Source organism: Vidua macroura, chromosome 1 (assembly GCF_024509145.1).
Source record: "Vidua macroura isolate BioBank_ID:100142 chromosome 1, ASM2450914v1, whole genome shotgun sequence".
Lineage (NCBI taxonomy): Eukaryota > Metazoa > Chordata > Aves > Passeriformes > Viduidae > Vidua > Vidua macroura.
The window spans coordinates 79,577,806-79,597,186 of record NC_071571.1 but is presented as its reverse complement, the minus strand read 5'-3'; the positions used below and the strand labels follow the sequence as shown (position 1 = coordinate 79,597,186).

The 19,381-nt window shown below is 39.8% G+C and overlaps 1 protein-coding gene across 1 annotated transcript in view; it reads right to left on the bottom strand.

Annotated features, from left to right (window-relative positions):
* Nucleotides 1–19,381, bottom strand: part of MYO10 (myosin X) — a 163,224-nt gene that overhangs the window by 14,778 nt on the left and 129,065 nt on the right. Inside the window, exons 20-29 of the mRNA XM_053977472.1 lie at nt 15,023–15,147; nt 14,775–14,889; nt 11,522–11,628; nt 10,355–10,564; nt 10,013–10,052; nt 8,681–9,583; nt 7,325–7,448; nt 5,808–6,051; nt 3,476–3,571; nt 49–142 (exon numbers count right to left, since the gene is read on the bottom strand). Coding sequence (XP_053833447.1) covers nt 49–142; nt 3,476–3,571; nt 5,808–6,051; nt 7,325–7,448; nt 8,681–9,583; nt 10,013–10,052; nt 10,355–10,564; nt 11,522–11,628; nt 14,775–14,889; nt 15,023–15,147 — 2,058 coding nt within the window. The remainder of the gene's footprint in view (nt 1–48; nt 143–3,475; nt 3,572–5,807; nt 6,052–7,324; nt 7,449–8,680; nt 9,584–10,012; nt 10,053–10,354; nt 10,565–11,521; nt 11,629–14,774; nt 14,890–15,022; nt 15,148–19,381) is intronic.

The following is a 19,381-nucleotide window of genomic DNA, read 5'->3' as shown; positions in this document are numbered from 1 at the left end:
GTTTTCTAAAAATATTTGGTTTGAAAAGTTCTTCAGATTTAGACTTACCACAGCATTCTGTGGATTTGCCTGCTCATCATGCATCTCCCGGATCTCCTGCTCTGTGGACGCATGGACTTGACTCAGTACACTGAACCACTGGCTGGGGAGAGAAAGGCAGCAGTGTAAGTAAAATTTTGGCTCTGCACAAGCCTTCTGTCACCTTTGTTCTGCAGAGATGTAGCAGGTTCTGCAGGTTTTTGAAATTGCTTAAGATTCCTTTTGTCAACAGGCATAAAAGCAGCAAGGCTTTATGTCAGTTCAAGTAACACCGGATGCAAGCAAGCCGCTCCAGATCTTCCATCCAAGCTTGTGTCATACCCTTCTTCCTGACAAAAAGTACCTTGTACACAAAGTGGCATCTCTGAAAAACTGCTGTAAGCACACTGAAACATCTGAGTGCTTGGAGAGTCTTTGTAACACATTCCACATGTTTCATGTGGAATAAAATACATTGCTAGCTACACACAAAGCCTTTAATGGGAATCCCAACCTTCAGATTATAAATTGTGCTGCACCGATAGCATGACTGGTAGTAATTTCTTAGTGTTACTTCTGCAAAGATCACTCAAGTCCACTGAGTTCTCTGTAGAAGCACAACTGAGAGGGAAAAAAAGAATAAAGCCCCCAAGCAAATGCCTCTACAGTTTTTTGTTCTCTGAGGAGCACTGAAAAATCCAGCTGCTGGAAGGATGAGCAAATTTGTGCCACTCCAGTGGCACTGTACATATCCACAATAGGAAAAGTGGCAGAGAGGTTTCCAGTGCTTCAGCCCCTAGTCCTGAGCAGCAATTGCAGATGGATTTAATTCCAACCACGCCTTTTGCTTCTGGGAAACCTCCATCCTTCTGGCACTTGTACATGATAAAGCTCAACTGCTTTAAGGAATCCCACTGAAATCTAAGGGCACAGAGTTTGGCCTGTTCAACAGGTTCCTGAATGCCATTCTTTGAGATATGAATTTGCCATTCTAATGGAAACCACCTGGGGCCAAGTTTTCAAAGTGCTCAAAAGGCCAGCCTTTAGAACAGACTCCTCACTTTGCTGCAGAGGCTCCTCTGCCATCATGGGGTTGAGGAAAAACTCAACCTACTGCAAAACCACTGGACTTAAATATGAAGTTATCTTTTCTGCAATTGCTTTTAGTCACGGAATTTTTGTCTAGGACACTGAAGAGCTACCTCCTTAACTCCAGCATTCAGAAGCCAACTGTTCTCCCAAAATGTAGATTTCTGGAAACGGAACTGCTAAAATAGCTTGAGAAAAACTGTGTAGGCTGTCAAATGGTACCATCACTGCTGTATCCTAAATTCTTTTTATCGGCTCACACTTTTATTAGAAACAGTGCAAGCAATGAAGAAAAACAAAGATTGAGAGTGCCAGATCATAAAGCAGACGAGAACATATTTAGTTCCGGTTCTTTTTTTAAGACTCAGAGACACCCACAGAGAGGCTGTACTTTACACTTTGCTGGATGTAAGGCAATGCCACTAAAAAAAGGAGAGAAGCTGTCATCTATAGAAGAGGAACCACCAGCTGAAGTAAAGCTGAAACCAAAGTAAAGAAACTGAAGAAAACTAAGCCTCACCAACCAAAAGATTCCCACAAATTAAATTCATCTTTCCTTTCTGGGCTCAGGAATTACAAATGTATTTAAAGCGAAACTTCTATTTCAATTAAAAAAAAGAAAAAGGACTTCCTAGCACTGTATAGACATCTACTGATAATTTATGGATGGATTTTAAAGAACAATTCAGAGTTTTCCTGATTTCATTTAATCTTTTTGTAAACAATGAAAACGAAATGAATCATGGCACTTTGCAAAAAACAAAGGCAGACTTTATTTTTGTCTCAGGATCTCCTTTGTTTTTCAGCTGAGTCCCAGAACACAGAAATAGGGAAAAAGGCTAGGGATTTAAAAGCAATGGCTGCCCACTGAAGCATTACTTCTTCAGTAATAGTAACTCCTCTTCTGGGGGCTTGTGCCATGTTTTTCTTGGTTTTTCCCTTAATTTGAACAAAAAGCAACCTCAGATCCTGATCTAAGCCCAGGTACAAAATATTTTTTCTACAGCAGATATGGACCAAACACAGCCCAATTATTCATACTTCACTTTTTAAAATGCTTTGTTAACAAGGCTTTGACTTAAGCCTGTCTGCAAATCCTTACACATCTTCCTCATTAAATCTTCTGGGATGAGTGAGAAAAAAGAAACAGGAAAGACACTGGTAAAAGGTAATTTAATCTGGATGGTTTGTTATTCGTACTATACACAACAAGAGTGTATAGTGTCTCCTCCTGCATCTTTAAGAAAGAAATGAAAGAGATGCATGGCAACAGACAAATCTATGTGCTGATAATTGCTTATTGGTCCCTAGGGTACATACACAAGTCTGGTAGAAGAGACTTTAGCTAAGCCTTCATTTTAAAATATGCTTACATCCCACAAGAATCTTAACAGTAACTGCTAGAAAGCTCCTTAGTTATTTTAAGGATGACTTTAAGGAAACCTAAAAAAATGAGGATGGATTTTGCATTGCTACATCTACATCTGTACTCAGGGTCCTGTGATATAGGAAGGCATTCTACCTTTGCAAAGAACAGAATATGAAAGAATTTTTGAGGCTTCTGAGCCTCAAGTGATGTTGACAAAGGCACACTGTATTCTGGCCTTGGTGCAGCAAGGCAATGGATAATAAGCTCTGATTACTAAGTTAACTTTATTTAAATGCTTGATTTTTATAGGCAAGCATATTATTATCTTGCATGAGCTGTGGCATGGTGATTTTTTTTAAAGATGCTCTACAACTGATAGGACAAGTCAGACTTGCTCCTCACCCACCTGCCTCCTCCATGGTTAGATATGGATCCTTTAGCAACAAAAGCAAGACCCTTTTTAAATATGCAGAAATGGAAGCACTCTCTTAGACACTCTTACATGAATATGCTTTTGCTCTAAAATACAGTGAGTGCATTACAACTTCTATGTGAAAAAAATTTAGGTTCTGCTTGAACAAACAGACCCCACCCCCCTAAGAACAAAATGCTTCATTTCAGGCAGACTACAGGGTCTCAAATATTGATTTGATCAATGCAGCTAAACACAGCAGGGTAATCCGCAAGGAAAGCATCAGTGGCTAATGACTTCCTCTCCGTAGACAAACTGTGTTTCAGAAAGTTGCTACTAACACATGGGTAACAGCCAAATTCTAGGCATGTTTTCATTGGCAATCTGAGTCTTCCCAGTAATTGTCTGCCACAAGGTTTTCTCCTCAGCAAGCCTTTCAAACAGTGTGTTAAATGTAACGTGTTTAACACAGCCTGAATATTTTGTGACAGTGGCCAAACAAATTAGTGACAAGCTAAAGTCAGAATGGCATAGAGGTTAAAAAGGAAAAGAAAAGGAAAAGAAGATAGGCCTGATAATTTTCCTACCTTGCATCCTCAGGAGATTCAGCAATTAAGTGGTAGGTCCTATCACTCATTATTAGATCAATACCATTTTCTTTGCCTGTATTATCAACAATCTCTCTGAAAAAAAGGAAAACACCAATATTGAGCATTACAGATTATCAACATTGTGAAAATTCTGTTCTGCTGAGAAGCTCACAAACTACTGATACTTAAAATAACAGCAGTCTTCATCAGGTTCATTTGTAAGACTCACAACGTGATTTTTCAGACCCAGTATTAGTTTGCCAAACTACAGCTGTGTTTTCTGCCCACACAGTACAAATATTCAAACTAATATGAATGTCACTATAACGAAGTGACCATTCTGTTACCATTTTACCAAGAGCCAAAGAAAAAGCAAAGCATTATCAAACCCCAAGAGAGGCAAAGATAACTGAGTTAAGAAATGGAGATATTTCTTATATATCCATAACCATGCGATTTTTGGAGTGCTAAAGGAAAGCTGTTGAAGACTGAAAACTAAAAGCAAACAAAACCTGGATCAGTGATTCTGTGTGGCTGTGAGTCAGCAAAAGGACAATTCCAAACATGACTTACAGAAAAAGCTGAGCACTCATCTGTTCAAAAATTACATATTTCTAATTTTTAGTTTGGACATCTAAATATTGATATAAAAACAACTGTGAAGATTTTAGTAATAATTAAAGTATGACATTAGAATTCCCTGTAGCTTAAGAAATACACCTAATTTCATTTTTGCTGTTTTGCTGTATTTGCCTGAAGGTTACTATTTCCTTAACTGACTATATTTCCCTATCAGCTATACTATTCTCTTAAATCTCAGTCCTATAAACAATATATGCAAGCTCTGCATATCAGACTCATGAGGACGATCTATCTGCTATCAATACAAAAAGCTGCAATTTTTTACTGTTTGATTCCTTCTCTCTCAGTAACAGTGTCCAATAGAATACCTCCCTGTTCTGTGTTTTAAGTGAATCAGCCTGAGATTTTTTAAACTGAACAGGGTCCCTAGTAGAGAGTGGTGAAATGCGTGAGTTGCACTATAGGTTAAGAATGCACTCAGTAAATATTAACACTATCTAGAAAAGTTATTGTTTATGTCTTATGAAACACAGTTCTTTAAATAGATGTACCCTTTCTTTTAGCTAATTTATAAACTAATAGTTATTGATTGAACCTACAGTTCAAACTAGGTTCAGTAACCTTTGTCTGATAATTTTAAAGAACGTCTGTAGGGCACAGCCAATGAAGCAATGAGGTAACAACAACAAAAAGGAATGACTGATTGAACATATTAGAAAAATATGCTAAATAAATGCTAATGAGACAGAGTTAAATCTAGTTTTAATAGGAAAAAAAAAAGTAGGATCTTCAGCTTCTATTCAGAGATTTTCTTGACTGCCAACAGCCCACTGAATTTCAGGAGCAAGTCAGGATTCTCACCGAAACTCTTTTCTGTCCTACTTGAAATCAGGCTCAAGCCAGGACCGCCAAAGAAAAGATTAATCAAATATTTAAATTTAGTTTAAACTCTCTGTTAAAGTAACAAACAAATTGGATAGTTGCAGATTACAAGGCACAGAGTGGAATTGAGTGTTACTAGCCATATCTGTTTCTCTCTACTTTGGATGAAAGCTTAGGTACACTTTAAGAGAAAACAGACAACTAATGTTAGCACACTCTAATTTTTAAAATTAGGTAGATAATCCTAAATTGTTTAGAAAGAGAAATACCATCCAGTAGAAAACTTTTTTTTCTGCATACTTCAGGAAGCATAAAATTCTTAGGCTTAAGGAACTTCAGTTAACAAGGCATAAGTTAGTAGGTTTAATAATCTTGTTTTTTTAATGAATATATGCATTTTAAAGACTTTTCTAGACTACCACAATTATTTAAAGCATGAAAAAAAAAATCTAAATATATACAGAAGATTCAGCTTTGACCCATGCGAACTTCAGTATACTCAGGGCCTATTAATTCCACCCTGTTCATTCTGGGTTTGCCTGCAGCTACAGACTTGGCAACATGCCCCAGATTGCCTTGGGAATCATTACAGCGTAAGTAGGGCCTCTAGTCTGGGAGAAAGCATAGACGGGTTCATTACAGCAGCATTTTTCTGAAGTATTTGGCACTGCCTTAGCTCTGGAGCACTCTCTAGACTTAAGAGAGAGCCAACTAAGGACAACACTTGCTTTCACTAACTTCACCACACACACTCTCCTGCTTGCATTCACACAATTTATAGGCAGGGCACTCAATGTCTTCCCAGACTGAGCCCCAAGTACTACTTAGAAGGAACCACGGCTAACATAAAACCATGTAAACCTACTTGGCAGTTCGGACATCCATGGCACCCTTTAGCTTTTCCTCACTGTCATTTTCAAAGTACATCAACCTGGACTGTCTGAGAACAAACCATCTTTTCTTCCAGTTCCTTCTGGAAAGCGTAGATGATCCACCCCCCTTTTTGTGAAGCCAACCCTGCTTAAGTGCTTCCTGCTTAGAACGAAACCACAGGAAGGTCTCATCTTTCAGGACACACCAGCGTCGCTTCCATGTGTTGATTAAGCCACCTGGCAAGAGAGACAAATGTGGGTTTATATGCAGTTAAAACAAACAGCTGTATCATAAAACAGATGCTGTGAACAGCACCAAAACTGGAAGGTGCTGACCAACAACGCTGCAGTTAAAATGAGTGTCTGCTGTAAGCCACAAAACCTCATTTTTGCACATCCTTATGGCCACCAATATTGTTGTCAATCTAAACATCCTTAAATTTTAAGTTGTAGTAGGTCTCTGTATTACAAAAAATATATGAAACATACATATAATTACATGTACATATACATAACATATCTATAACAAAAATTACTGAAAAGTCTTGCTGCACATGAGGATCTGATCTTTAAGACTGTTTTCAATGTATTTCAGTGATAATCTAAAAAAAATTAGTGTTAAGCTCTTTCCTCTCTCCAGGTTATTAGGAGGTAACAATGTTTAGCAAAGTTACGTTTAGAGCAGGAAACACACCAGTGTGAGCTCAGTCATTTCGAAGTGTGGCCATGCAGTAGGCAATGCACCTTTTGCACTGGAGTTACAACACAGTCATAAAAACCTTAACCAAACTAATCCTGTTGGATGACCAAATCCTGTCATCCCACAAAAACTGACTGCTGGCTATGTCAGAAAGTAAAAGCCATGCTACTTCCAACTGCATTATTTTTCACAAGAACATTGTGGTGTGTACACTCATCACTGCTCCCATACCTAAATAAGGTATACTATAGTGATGAAATCATACAAGTATTCAGCTAGATTACAATTTGCTATCAATCATCAGAAGATAAACCCAAGAATTTTAAGCAGAGAACTCCTGTGTATATTCTTTCACAGTCTCTCACACGTCTTTGCTATATGTAGCCTTCTCATGTCTTCCAGATCCAAAGTGAAATTTGACTAAGTAAAATTGGTCTGCAATGTAGAATGTGGTCTATGTCACAAGTTTTTGACAGCAGGAATCAGCTTTCCTCAAAATTTGGTACAATTGGATTTGTGAGTTATTTTTCTCTATGTATACTGAATATTTCATTGTTTGCGAGTCAGCAAAGATGTAAGATGAAACAGAGGCATCCCAAAATATTGATCTCTTTTTGCAGAGGGGAAAAACATTGTTAGATATATGCCACTGCAAATAACTTGAGAACAGCTCAAATGAAATAAAGTCACTTTTCCATCACCCTTTGAAAAATGAGAAAATAGCTTAACTCTACAGGAATTGGGAGTGTAACACACAATAAATATTTCTGGTTATTTTGTCTATTTAGCAAATTCTGATTCATCCAGTACCTTTCATGTACAGAAAACTGTGGAAGTAGGGCAGGCTGACACAGCTATAGACTGAATCCCTCCGATAGGAAAGTTCATCATCTGTATCAAACCTGGAGTCAAAATCTTCTTCACTGTCTTCAAACTACACAAGAAAGGAAAGAAAGGTCATAATCTCTCAGGAAAGAGTTTAGATCAAGTTGATTAGAAAACTCTAGCTGAAACATTTATTATGTATTGGAAGGTCCCTCATTGGTTTTCACCCAGCTAACAAAGGAAGGAAGGAGTACACTGTAGTAAGTTTCAGCTTGAATTGTTTGATTACACAACAAATCTGTGTAAAAGTTTTGCAGATACTCAGGAAAGTTATCCCTTTGCAAGAGTATGGTCAGGGTAAGCTATCCTGCGCTATTTGCTCCATCACTGAAGTACTATGGGGAGCAGCTTAAAAATGTATTGAAAAGGAAATCTTGCACAAGCTGTGGTATTAGCTTTCCCTCACCCCAGAAAGTCAGAATTTCCATTCTGTATCTGACACACATCCAGAGTCATGCAGCAGGAAGGCATCCTCAACAGAGACACTGAAAGTGTTTTCTTCTCAGGCAAGAATTGTCAACTTATCCCAACACCTACAATGGTTCTTGGACTGCTTATCACTGCCTCAAATGTAGTAGATATTATATCATTAAAGCTTTCCTTCTAAACAAGTCAGTGTTCCTGAAATACCTTTTCACTTTCCCAATCAGACAGTCTCACAGAAACACTGGGTAAGTGGTAGAGGAAATCATATTCTTTCAAAATTATTTGTAGAAGGAAACCGCAGAGTATACTCAGTAAACAGCACTGAAAAATTTCTCTGCAGAATGGGTGTCTGCCTCAGTAATTTAAACATTTTCCATTGCATGAACTTTACTCTCCAAATAATCTCAAAATATACCTGGCACGTCAGGGACTTCTGCAGGCATCTTATTCATCAATACTCTTGCAACTTGCACATATAACTAAATTTAGTTTTCCTGAAATTAATTCCCAACATGCTACCTGGTACCCCAGTTCCAAACACATGCACGGAGAAGAACTTCACTGTGCACTGAGCTCCTCACCAAGTAACACACAGTGCTGCATTAAAGCAGTTAAAACCATATCTGTGCAAAAGCTCAGGACTGCAAACAGCATCTGAGCAGCCTCTGACTCTAATGCACTCACCCCAGTGGCATCTAGATGGCAACAGACCACTATTTCCATAGGTGCTCTGAGCAGATCAAGCTACACAATGTTTTCTAAGAACAGCTACAGTGAATCTGCAGCTGCACAGTGGGGAAAAAAAAATCAGAAAGCAGCAATCGATTATTAGATAATATAAACATCGCTACTTACAGAAGACTGAGCTCCCTCAGAGCTGAACCGGTATGCTCCAGAGCTATTGTATGTCCCCACGGAACACCGGTAGTCCGGTGACCACTGGCTACTGTGAGAGTTAGAGAAGGTCACACTGCTGCCAGAAGTGATAGCACCATCTTCGTAATCGTCCTGGTCGTAATCATAGTCTCCGTCAGGAGAAATAAGTTCCACAGAATTTGGGGGTCTGCAGGATATGTTTTCTGGCATGCAGTACGTGGATTCGCCGCTTGAAGAGTTGTGGAGACTCACTGTGTCATGGGCAGGAGGTACAACCATGGTGTCGCTGGCAGCAGGAATTGTTGGCACCACGGTATCATTCATGTAAGGATCCTCTTCTGAGGAATCATCACTTGTTCTGATGCCACTGGTCCTTTGATCAGAATGGCCATGCTCACTCGGGTTGGGTGAATCCTTAAATGCATCATCATCGGCTTCAAAGCCCTCATCTACCTCCTCCTCAGGATATGGCTGGCTGAAGTTAAAATTGGGCTTTTCACTGCAGGCATTTCCAGTCTGTTCAGCCAGCTCAGCAGGATACCCACTGCCCACAGAGAGAGACCTCTCAATGTTTCGGACACATTCGTCAATCTCATCAAAGTTCAGAGATTCCAGGAACTCTTGGGCTGCTCGACATGCTTCATCCTCAAGCCGCCGGAGCTCCTCATCTCGACGCTGCTGCAGCCTCTGTAATGAAGCCTCAGTCAAGGACAGCTCCTGCTGCTTCTTCACGCGCTGCAGGTCTTCGATTTCTTTTTCCAGACGCAGGATTTCTTCCACCTGCCTGCTTTCTTTCTGCTTCTCCACCTCCTGCTTCAGTTCTGCCTCCTTCTGAGCTTTCTGAATGGCAGCCAGTTCCTGCTTCTTTCTCTCTTCTTCAGCCTGCATAAAAATAAAATGAAACAAAATAAAATCCAGTTAGGCCCCTAAATGCAAGCTTCTTTTTAAAAATTTGTTTCTAAATCTCTATACTTCACCATGCTCATTCATTTAAAATGAGCCCTATCTTTCTGAGCAAGAAATGAAAAGGAAAGAAAAAGAAACAAACTAAAGCATGATGACATTTGCTCAGAGATAGCTGAGTAGAGAAAGTCCAAGTATGTGCAGAAAATTCAATCTTTGCCAGAAATTAAATGAAGCATCAGGTGAAGGAAATTTCCATGCAAACTATATTGAGTTTCCTTTGGCTTTATCTTCCAGCTCCTGTAATTAGTTTAGTTTTAATGCTACAGGTACCTTTTATTTTTTTAATTGCTGGGTTGAGATACTCAAATAAACAGGGTGGCTGAAAGCATTAAGAATGTAATTTACCTGCTGGGCAAGACGCTCTGCTTCTTGCCTTTGTCTTTCCCTAAAAGTGAGTGAAGAAAAAAAGTCAAGTCAATCAAGTTCAACATAAGCTCATTGCATTCCTTTGCTATGGCAATAGCTCAACTTACAGAGATCATCTGCTACCTGGAAAAGACAGCCAAAAATAAGATCACAACGAATATGTTTGTGACTATCAAACCACCATGATAGCTATATAGGTCTTTCAGCAAAAGCAGCAAAGGTTTCCAAAATCACTTGTTCAAGAATAGCCTGAAATAAAGGCTTTCAGACCAACACCTAATATGGCACAGGCAGGAGAGTGACGTAAGCCAGAGACTGCACCTTTCTTCCTCCTCTTTTCTTCTTTCCTCCTCTTGTCTCTGCTTCTCCTCCAGTCGCTCCCTGTAAAGACGCCGAGCAAGCTGGCCTCGCCGCTGCTTCTGAAGGACAGTGGCTGCTTTCTTCAGGCACAGGAACTTCTTCCTACCACTGAATGCTCTGTAGTTCTTCTGTATCACAACCACATAGTAGAGAACCTTTCTATACCGCTTTCTGGGGGGAGAAAAAGAAGAAGCAAATTTGTAATGAAACAGTTGTGAGGGATCTTGCCATGGTGACCTGCAATAGTGAGCCCATGGTAGTTCTAGTTCTGTGATAGCTCCCACACTGTTCACATTCTTCTCCCTTTGAGAAGCAAGATTCTCTCATCTCTTGACAGCACCAAGTGTGTCTTCATTAAGGAAATGCACATGTCTTCCATGTTCTTATATCCCTGCCAAGGAGCTGCTAAAAAGACAGTTCTGTGTGTGTGCACACATGCAGAGAAAGAATATATACAGCCATCCCACATCTCTGAAAAGAAAGACCATGCGTAGTAGGATAGCTGGCATTAAAAAAGGAATATTGTTTTTAAGTAACATAGTGGTCAGAATATAAGAACAGGACTAATAAGCACATGAAAAGAAATTACCTCATTATGCAAACAAGCTTCCTTAAACTATCCTCAACTGACTTATAGAAAAAGCAGAGAAATAAATAGATGGGATGAACAACTCCACCTAACACATAATGCATGAAGCCAGATAATCAAGTCAAACATTAATCAGTAGCATATATTCTTCATCTCTGAGAACCAAATTGATTAGTTTTATTTTCTTCTGTTTTCTTACCATGAAGAAGCAAAGATAAATCAGGATCTCAGCTGGTGACTTGGGGCAGCCCCACTAAGTGCCATCCAACTACAGTTCCTACCATGGCTCTAATGCCATGATACAATCAGATGGATAGTGGCTGACTTCCAAATTTCTGTATTTTCCTATTCATTATATTAAAACAATTCAAACTTTGCATTATTCATGAGTATTTTCAGCTGCTATTTTCAAAAGCCACATACAGGATTTGAATGCCTGGCCCCTACAAAAAGTTGAGAATTGTGTCAGAAGGATTTAACTTCTTGACAACTCATCTATTTCAAATCCTTACTATTAATATTCTCATGTAGTCACTTACCGGGCTGCATAACCTAAGATGTGTGCTCGGATGATCATTGCTGCCTTGGTGACTTCCACTTCTCGCTGCTTCTCCAACTTGTGTTCTAAGGACTCCCGGAGAAACACCTACATAAGAAAACTTCTGACTTAACAAATTTTGGTGAGCATCATATTTAAGGGAGAGCCAGATCAGTCTAAGCAGCAAGCCTCAGCTTTGAATTCAGAGAAAAATGTACTATTTCCTCAGCAGAAAAAAGTAAAACAAAATGTAATCCTCTTAAAAGAAAACACCTGCAGATGATCCTGTAACTTTGGATTTCAATGGGAAGGATCAGATTACTCTATTGTAACTTTTAATTAGGAGCAGGGTTTTTCCAAATGTAATGTAATTACTGGATTCATTAAACAGCCTTTCCCACCAGAGTAACACAGGCCAAAGAAGCTGCAGGGCTTAGCATGGACTTTCTAATCAGAGGGGCAGAAATACCACCCTGATAATTTACTTTTTTCACAGGCACATCAAGCTCCACAACCCTTTACAAGGCTTGCTGCTTCCAAAGACATTGCTACAGGACTGCAGAAGTAGGCAGAAATGAGAGTGCCTTTGTGTTCACATGGACTCGACTATGTTTTCCTGATGTTACCTGGACAGAGTTGCCAGAGCCAGACACCCCACCAGAGCTGGCCACCCTCCCACAGACAGAATGCTTCCTAGGCTCTCTTCCAAGCACTAACCTGGACCATTCACCTGCACTGCCTAGTGCCTATCAGATGAGCTTTGGCATTGACATAAACTGAGCTAACACAGCCTGTTTCGCCTTAAATGAGTAAAACTGCTTCTCCAGTCGAGCAGGGGCACGGGGGAGGCGGCTTCCCTCTTCCACCTGTCTTGACATCTGCTCTTTACCACACACTCACATAGTGGTGAGCTATCTGCTGTCAGCACTTTTTCCAGCTCTTCTCAACTTTTCTTCTCTAAAGGCCAAGTATGCTGGTGTCAGCTATGGGTGACAACAGCCTGGCATGCTGCTGCCTCACACATGGGCAGCTGGAAATAGCCAGTTCCGTGACACTTTGATAATGCGGGATGAGAGCCAGGCTGCACGCCACAGAGTGGGGATGAGGAAAGCTCATGGACAGGGTGGGCTCTGCTAAGGGAGGAGGGCTGCAAAGACATCTACAAGCAGGAATGCATCTTTGAAGTGGTGGGTGTTTTCTCTTGATGTGAAAAAGACCCCAAAAATCCAACCACACTCACACTCCCCCACTAAAAAAAAAAACAAAACAAAACAAAAAAAAAAAAAAACCAAAACAAAAAAACCCCCACCAAATCAAAAAACAAAACCAAAAAACCAACAAACCCAATGGACTTTTGGGGGTGTTCACATGCAAGTGGAGCTGGTTTTTCCTCTGTGTTTACATGAAAAAAAGCCTATCATCAAAGCCAAAGCAGCACTTTCGAGGAGAGGCACAGTTGTGAGTTTTGAATAAAGCTAGAAAGGGACTTTATAGCAGAAGTTACCCAAGAAACAGGAACAGAAAAAGTTCCACAGAAAATCTTGAAGTCCCAATGTCAGAGCTGCACTGGTCAGCTCTTTCTATATGAAGTTTTCCCTCATGGAAAAAGCCTTTTCTTTCACTCAGTGGGCAATCTTTCTTTGCTGTACACACAGGCTTTCAAAAACACAGCAAAACTCTTCAGAAAAGCATTCGGCTACTTCTGGAACAAAAATGGATGGTAAGCAGATGTTAAGCTCAGACTAATGCCTTTTCCTGACCAGGTGCATTGCAGCTTGAGATATAAAAGACAAGGAAAAAAAATCACACCGGAGCCAAATCATTGCAATGTCACTATTATCCCTCTAAAATAATATAGGGGCAGGACAGTGCCTCATCCCATGTTCAGTCTGAAAGCAGCGTCCTGTTGTGCTCTTCTCCTATTTATGCAGTCTCACAAATGCGCAGGCAGCTCCTGAGGGAGGATGAGCCCAGGCCACAGTAAGGGAAGTTACAACAGCGCTCTGGCTCCTGCCGAGGTCCTGATGAGCAGTTGATAAAAACCAATTTCTGATAAACATTTGTCTCTTAGATGCCAAGGTCCATGGTCCATGTATAAATACTGTTAATATGCTACATCTGAAATAGAATGGGATGCACAGCCCAGCTCTGCAGCCCAATGCTACCACTGTGCTATTTGAGAGCCATTGGCTACAAAAATGGGATGGAAGATGACATTAATTGCCATCAGAATATTTCAGATTCTTTCTTCTTTCTTACAGCAACTGTAAGATGATTAAAACAACTTTCCCAATGCAAGTCTGAGTCCTTAAGCATACAGAGGAAGAGAGGAAACCCTTCCAAACCATCCAGCTGTGCAGAGAAGAGGGGGACGGGAAGAGCATTTCCTACAGAAATCAATGAGATTTTACAAAATATATTTGCTACCTTATGGCACTAAAAAGTGTTTTTAAAAAGTTTTTCGTATTTAGATCTCAAATCCTGAAATGGGGAATCTTCTCCTGAGTCTGCAATGCTTTAATATCATTTGCTGAAATCCAAGAGCACAAATCACAAGCTGTTGTCTACAATCCAACTTGCAAAATGAGCATGTAAAACCATCCAGATTATTTTATTTCTCAAATTAAAATTTGTTTATTTAATTTATTCTAAAATAATTTGATTTCTTTTTCTTTAAAGAAAAAAATATATGGGTGAAGGTCAGGTTGTCTAGGAGAACACATATCAAAGTCTAATCTACCCCTGGAAAAGACTCTCAGACTAGGATGGCAAATACACTTGGAGCTCAATTCTGCCACGTGAAGACTGGCTAAAGTTCTTCCCCCTGATTTCTGTCACTGAAGAGGTATCGGTTAGGTCAGTTTACTAGTATGAGTGGAGCTCCCTGCAGAACAAAAATGTTTACTCACATGTTCCATGCTTCTAAAAAAAAAAAAATCCAAATACCACATTTTAAGTTCTGATCCTCACCAGTGCTACCACTTGTGAGCAGTGACAGAAAATTCAGGTAGACTCTTTCTATGTGACTGAAATCACCAGTCAGTTTTTAAGTGCCTTAGACAGCAAATTCCTCAGCACAACCATTAATTGCTGCTTTAAGAGTTTCAAGAGCACCAACAGGCATGCGCAGCTTCTTTAAAGGCCAGAAGTAATTACCATTAGAACTACATCTCTGCAGCTGTGCAGTCTAAATCCTGTCCCCTCAGCTTTGTATATGCACCAGCACCACAATATGCACAGTCAGCTTATTTTACCTTATTTTTTCCAAGCTGCCATTCAGTGCTTGTGTTGTCATACAGACGAAGTAAGACGGCACATTTCTCATTTAAATCTTCAGGGAGAGTTAAGTTTCGCATGAGGACTTTATACCTGGCAACCAAAAAGTTTTTATTGCTTCATTTAAGCAATTAAGTTCTATTTTTGCCATATGATTCTTTTTACTTTTATTCCTCAACATGGGAATATTGACTTACACTTGAAGTCCACAAGTCAGTGTGTTTACCTTTTATAAAAGTCTTGAAAGGGCCTCCGGACTGGGAACCCAGCCCTCCGAATCCTGACCGTCTCCAACATCCCAGAATAGCGCAGCTGGTTAAGCACCACTGTCTGATCAAACTGGTCTGGCATCTGAAATGAGCAAGTTCAAAACAACAATTTTAATAGAAATGGTAAGAGATGTCAGGGGAAATAAAGAAGGGCAAATTGTATGAATCTGAAATGCACAAAGACTAATAACTGGCTACACAATGTCTTAAAGGATATTAGCAGTCCTGAGCATATAAAAATATCTACATAATGGAAATCATGGGGTAATTACAGAATATAATTTCCATAGAAAGGGCATTTACAGCCATTTAATCTCATCAACTGTCTCTTTCCATTTCATGGGTATTTGCAGGCTATTGCTGTGCAGGCAGAAACAACAGAAAGAAGTACAGGCAGTTAACAGGTCAACAGATATAAGCTTGATTATTTTGCTTCTTCAGTAATTTAATTTAAAGTCTCTGTAGAGGATTCCAAATGTTGAAGATACACAAATACAAGCCATACGGATTTAATAAAAAACAAAACCAGAAGTACAGAAAATATTCAGTTTTTGGTGTACTGACAATTATCTGCTATGGATAGGGAGGAAAGTTTGCCAGTGATGTCTCAAATCTTAAATAAGCTGTATTTAAAAGAGTTCCTATTTATTGATATTCTGAACAGTAGAAATAGTCTCCTGTGTAAACAGACCCCACCCTGCTCATCTGAAGTAATTTTCCCTTGGTTTTCCTGCAGTTCTTTCAGCAGTTTTCCACTCAGAAAACAGATAACCCCACATCCATTCAGTCATGCAATCCTGTGAATACTGGTCAGTATGGTTCTGCCATTGGGAGCCTCAAGAATGCTTTCATCCCATCTGAGAACCCCCCCAGTCACTGGTGTTTTCACCATGGTTTGAGGTAACCCAAACAGAGCCATGCAAAGCTGCTCAAGACAGCACTAATTGCTGCCTGGCAAAACACAGGCAACCCCCATGCGGAAATGCCACCACATGTAAACACACCATTTAATTCATCAGCATGAATTACCATCATCCACTTTAACCCATCAGCTACCCTCCTCCACAGCCATTTGCAGAGCTGGAGCACAGTGTTCAGTATTTTGCAAGTTCAGGAGATGAGATCTCACAGATACAGTCAGTGGTTCACATAAAGATCTGAAGTTCTTCAGCTGACAAAAGTGACAGCAAGATTAAGCCCTGGGAAACCATCAGTCAGAGGACTGTCTTGGTATTTATTAACTGGCTTTAATGATGCCTCTTGTTCAACTTAGCAAACAAATTACTCCTCCGGATTTTAACTTGACAAATAAATTCAACTTAACAAATAAATTACACCCCCAAATTTTAACTTTTTATAAAATGTACCTTCAAGAAAGCAGACTCAAAAGTTCATTTTGACTATCCAGTATAACCTTTTCTATCAGTGCCTTTATTCATGAAACAAAATGCTGTCTGCTGGTGGTGACACGAGAGGGAGAAAAATTCTCTGTGAAAGATGGGAACAAACCCATCTTCCTCAACAATTTGTTTCATCTGGATTTTGCCATGGTGAGTAAAATCTCTGTATTTCAGTGAACACGCAGCATGAATGCTTTCAGTGAGGGTATCAATACTGTCATGGCTGGTATTGCCAGCAGGGTCTCCTGTACGTGCCCACTGTACAGCATCCAAATGTCAGGGAACCAGCCTGGCAAAGCTGCCCTTTGCATGTCTATGCCTGCCTCTTTCTGTGCAGATGGCTGATGATGCCCAATGGGAAAGGCAGGGAATGGACACAGACATACACACAGAAATCGTAAGGAAAAGCTTTCACTTTTCACCTTGTGTAACTCAAGGCTGATGCTTGCCACAAGCAGACACAGCATTTTTTTTTTTTTTTTTTTTTTTTTTCTTTAACACTAAAACTACTTTTAGTCCTCTTAACCCACCCAAACTTGCTGGCTCAAAAGGTGACTTTTTCCCAAGACTTGCAAACACAACAGTATTTTCGGCGTGCTGAGATGGGGAGAAACATGCATGGATGGGAGTGGGGATACACCACAGCCAGACAAAATGCTGGTGACATGACAGATGTCTCTCTCACTAGGCAAGGGAGCAGCTCCTGCTTTGAGACACAGATGGCTGATGTATCAACTAACCCTTCTATTGCCACCTCCAGGCACTTAACAAAACAAAAGTCAGACACCACACCTGGCTTGAAAGCTCATGTTACTGTTTTAAAAAAACTTGAGTCACAGAGGAAGAAGAAACATTTTGGTAACATTTTCCCTACAACTATATAAGTTTGAAAAAGCCCTGCTCTGTCACCAGAAGGTGGAAATGTCACATAGATACCTAACTTCAAACACCTGCAGTTTTTAAAAAAAGCATTAAACATTGCAAGAAATGTTAGCATGCTATCAACACAGGACAACATGGAGACCATTGCAACTTTAATCAACCACTTTAAATGCCTACTCCATCACTTTACATAACTCACTATTTTTAATTACTCACAGACACATGAGACATTAAATTGAAGGGTCAAATCCTCCTGGCATACCATTGGAATTACATCTGCAACAAGTATGGCTGCTTTGAGAAAACAGAGCTGGTGATAAGAGATGTGCTGGACTTATCTCTTATGCATTTCAATATGAAATACTAAAGGATTCCCCCCCCCTCCTCCCATAGCAAGGATAACCTTAAGCGTAACTTCTAGTAGGACTCCTCGCAATTAAAGAAATCAATTGCGTGTGCCTTTATTGAACTAGAGTGCAAGAACTGCACATATCCCACTACTGAACTGCAGACACTTCTCGGACAGAGTGACAACCATCACCACTTGAACACTGCTTGGTGCAGCAATGAGTTAAATTTGCAATAGTATCAAATCTCTATGCAAAGGGTTACCTGTGCAGCTGATGATCACCTTTCCCTCTTTACTGGTGCTCCTTCAGACTTCTGTGGTAAGCAAGCTAACCTTCTGATTGATACCAAAGTAATACAGGACAGGACTCAGCTCTGGGGTCTGCTGAATTTCTATCAGTATTGCTGTTAAAGCTTGACTGGGTTCACAAATGAACACTTGGGAAGCAATTGTATTCTCTAGGAAAATTTCAGATAGACAACAGAGCCATGACTGATTTTAAAACAGTACATCTTCCATAGTAAAAATTTGAAGCCATTCCTAAAACTAAGACTCCTGCAAAGTAAGATCAAATTTACAAAAGAGAAAGCAACAGAAAAGAAAGTCAACAGATAGTTTTCAAAATGCAGCCAACTAAATTTTCAATAGATATTTCACTTTTATCATGGAATGGCAGTGCTGAACCACTCCAGAACACAAAAATCACTGGACAACAGCTAGAATCACATCAGTCAAGTCATGTTAAGGCACTGAGTAATATCAGTGTGAAATTAGTAACTACAAGCTAGGTCTGTTCCACATGATAAGGATGCTTTTTTTTGTGTTGCAGACACAATTTGTAATTCATTATTTCCTAGATCCAAAAGTCTCCACCGAATTTGCGCCAGACAGCACCAAAGCCAGGACTTTAGCATGACCTGGAGTCTCAATTGGGGAGACTTTGGTTCCTTAAGCTGCTAAATGCTTGCTCTGATCTACAGTGAGTCTCCAGAAGGGCAAAGCTTCTGCCTGAAATCACAATTAGGAGCAGCCATTAGGACAGACATTTAACACCTGTGCGTAATTTTAATAATAAAATAGTTCTTCAGATTACAGTTTGACTGAGCTTTCTTAAAACTTTTCTTTTTCTTCCCCTTTCCTTGGACAGTACCTTTAGTGAAGACCCCAAGGTCTGAATAGCACAGAAAACCCAACATTTTTTTCGTTCTGTGCATCATTTGCACAGAAATCAATCGTCTGCTGAAACACAGAGCATACCTGACTTCACCCTGTAGAAATCCTTCTTCCTACCTGAACTTCTGGCTGTCTCACCAGCGTACAGACACAATAATGATGAATTACAGCACCCTCACACACTTTAGGTAGGCAGGAGGGAGTTAACAAAGAGACTGGCAAGAGGGATAGGGGTGAGAGGAGAGAAGGAAAAAAATCCCACTCCTTTGTTTCTGATTTCTCTGTAAAAACTTCAGTAGAACTACGTCAGTTTTGCTACTGTGTCTTTAAACTGTTTATTTTCCAGCTTAGGAAAGTCTTTCATGGAAGATACATGCAGAGAAAGAAAAAATGAAACAGATAAGATGTAAAAAACTAATTTTCTAAATTTAAACACTAGTAAGTTTTTTATTCAATGTCTTACTTTCTTTAAATCTGCTCTTTCACTCCTAAAATGAAATCCTGGCAGTTTT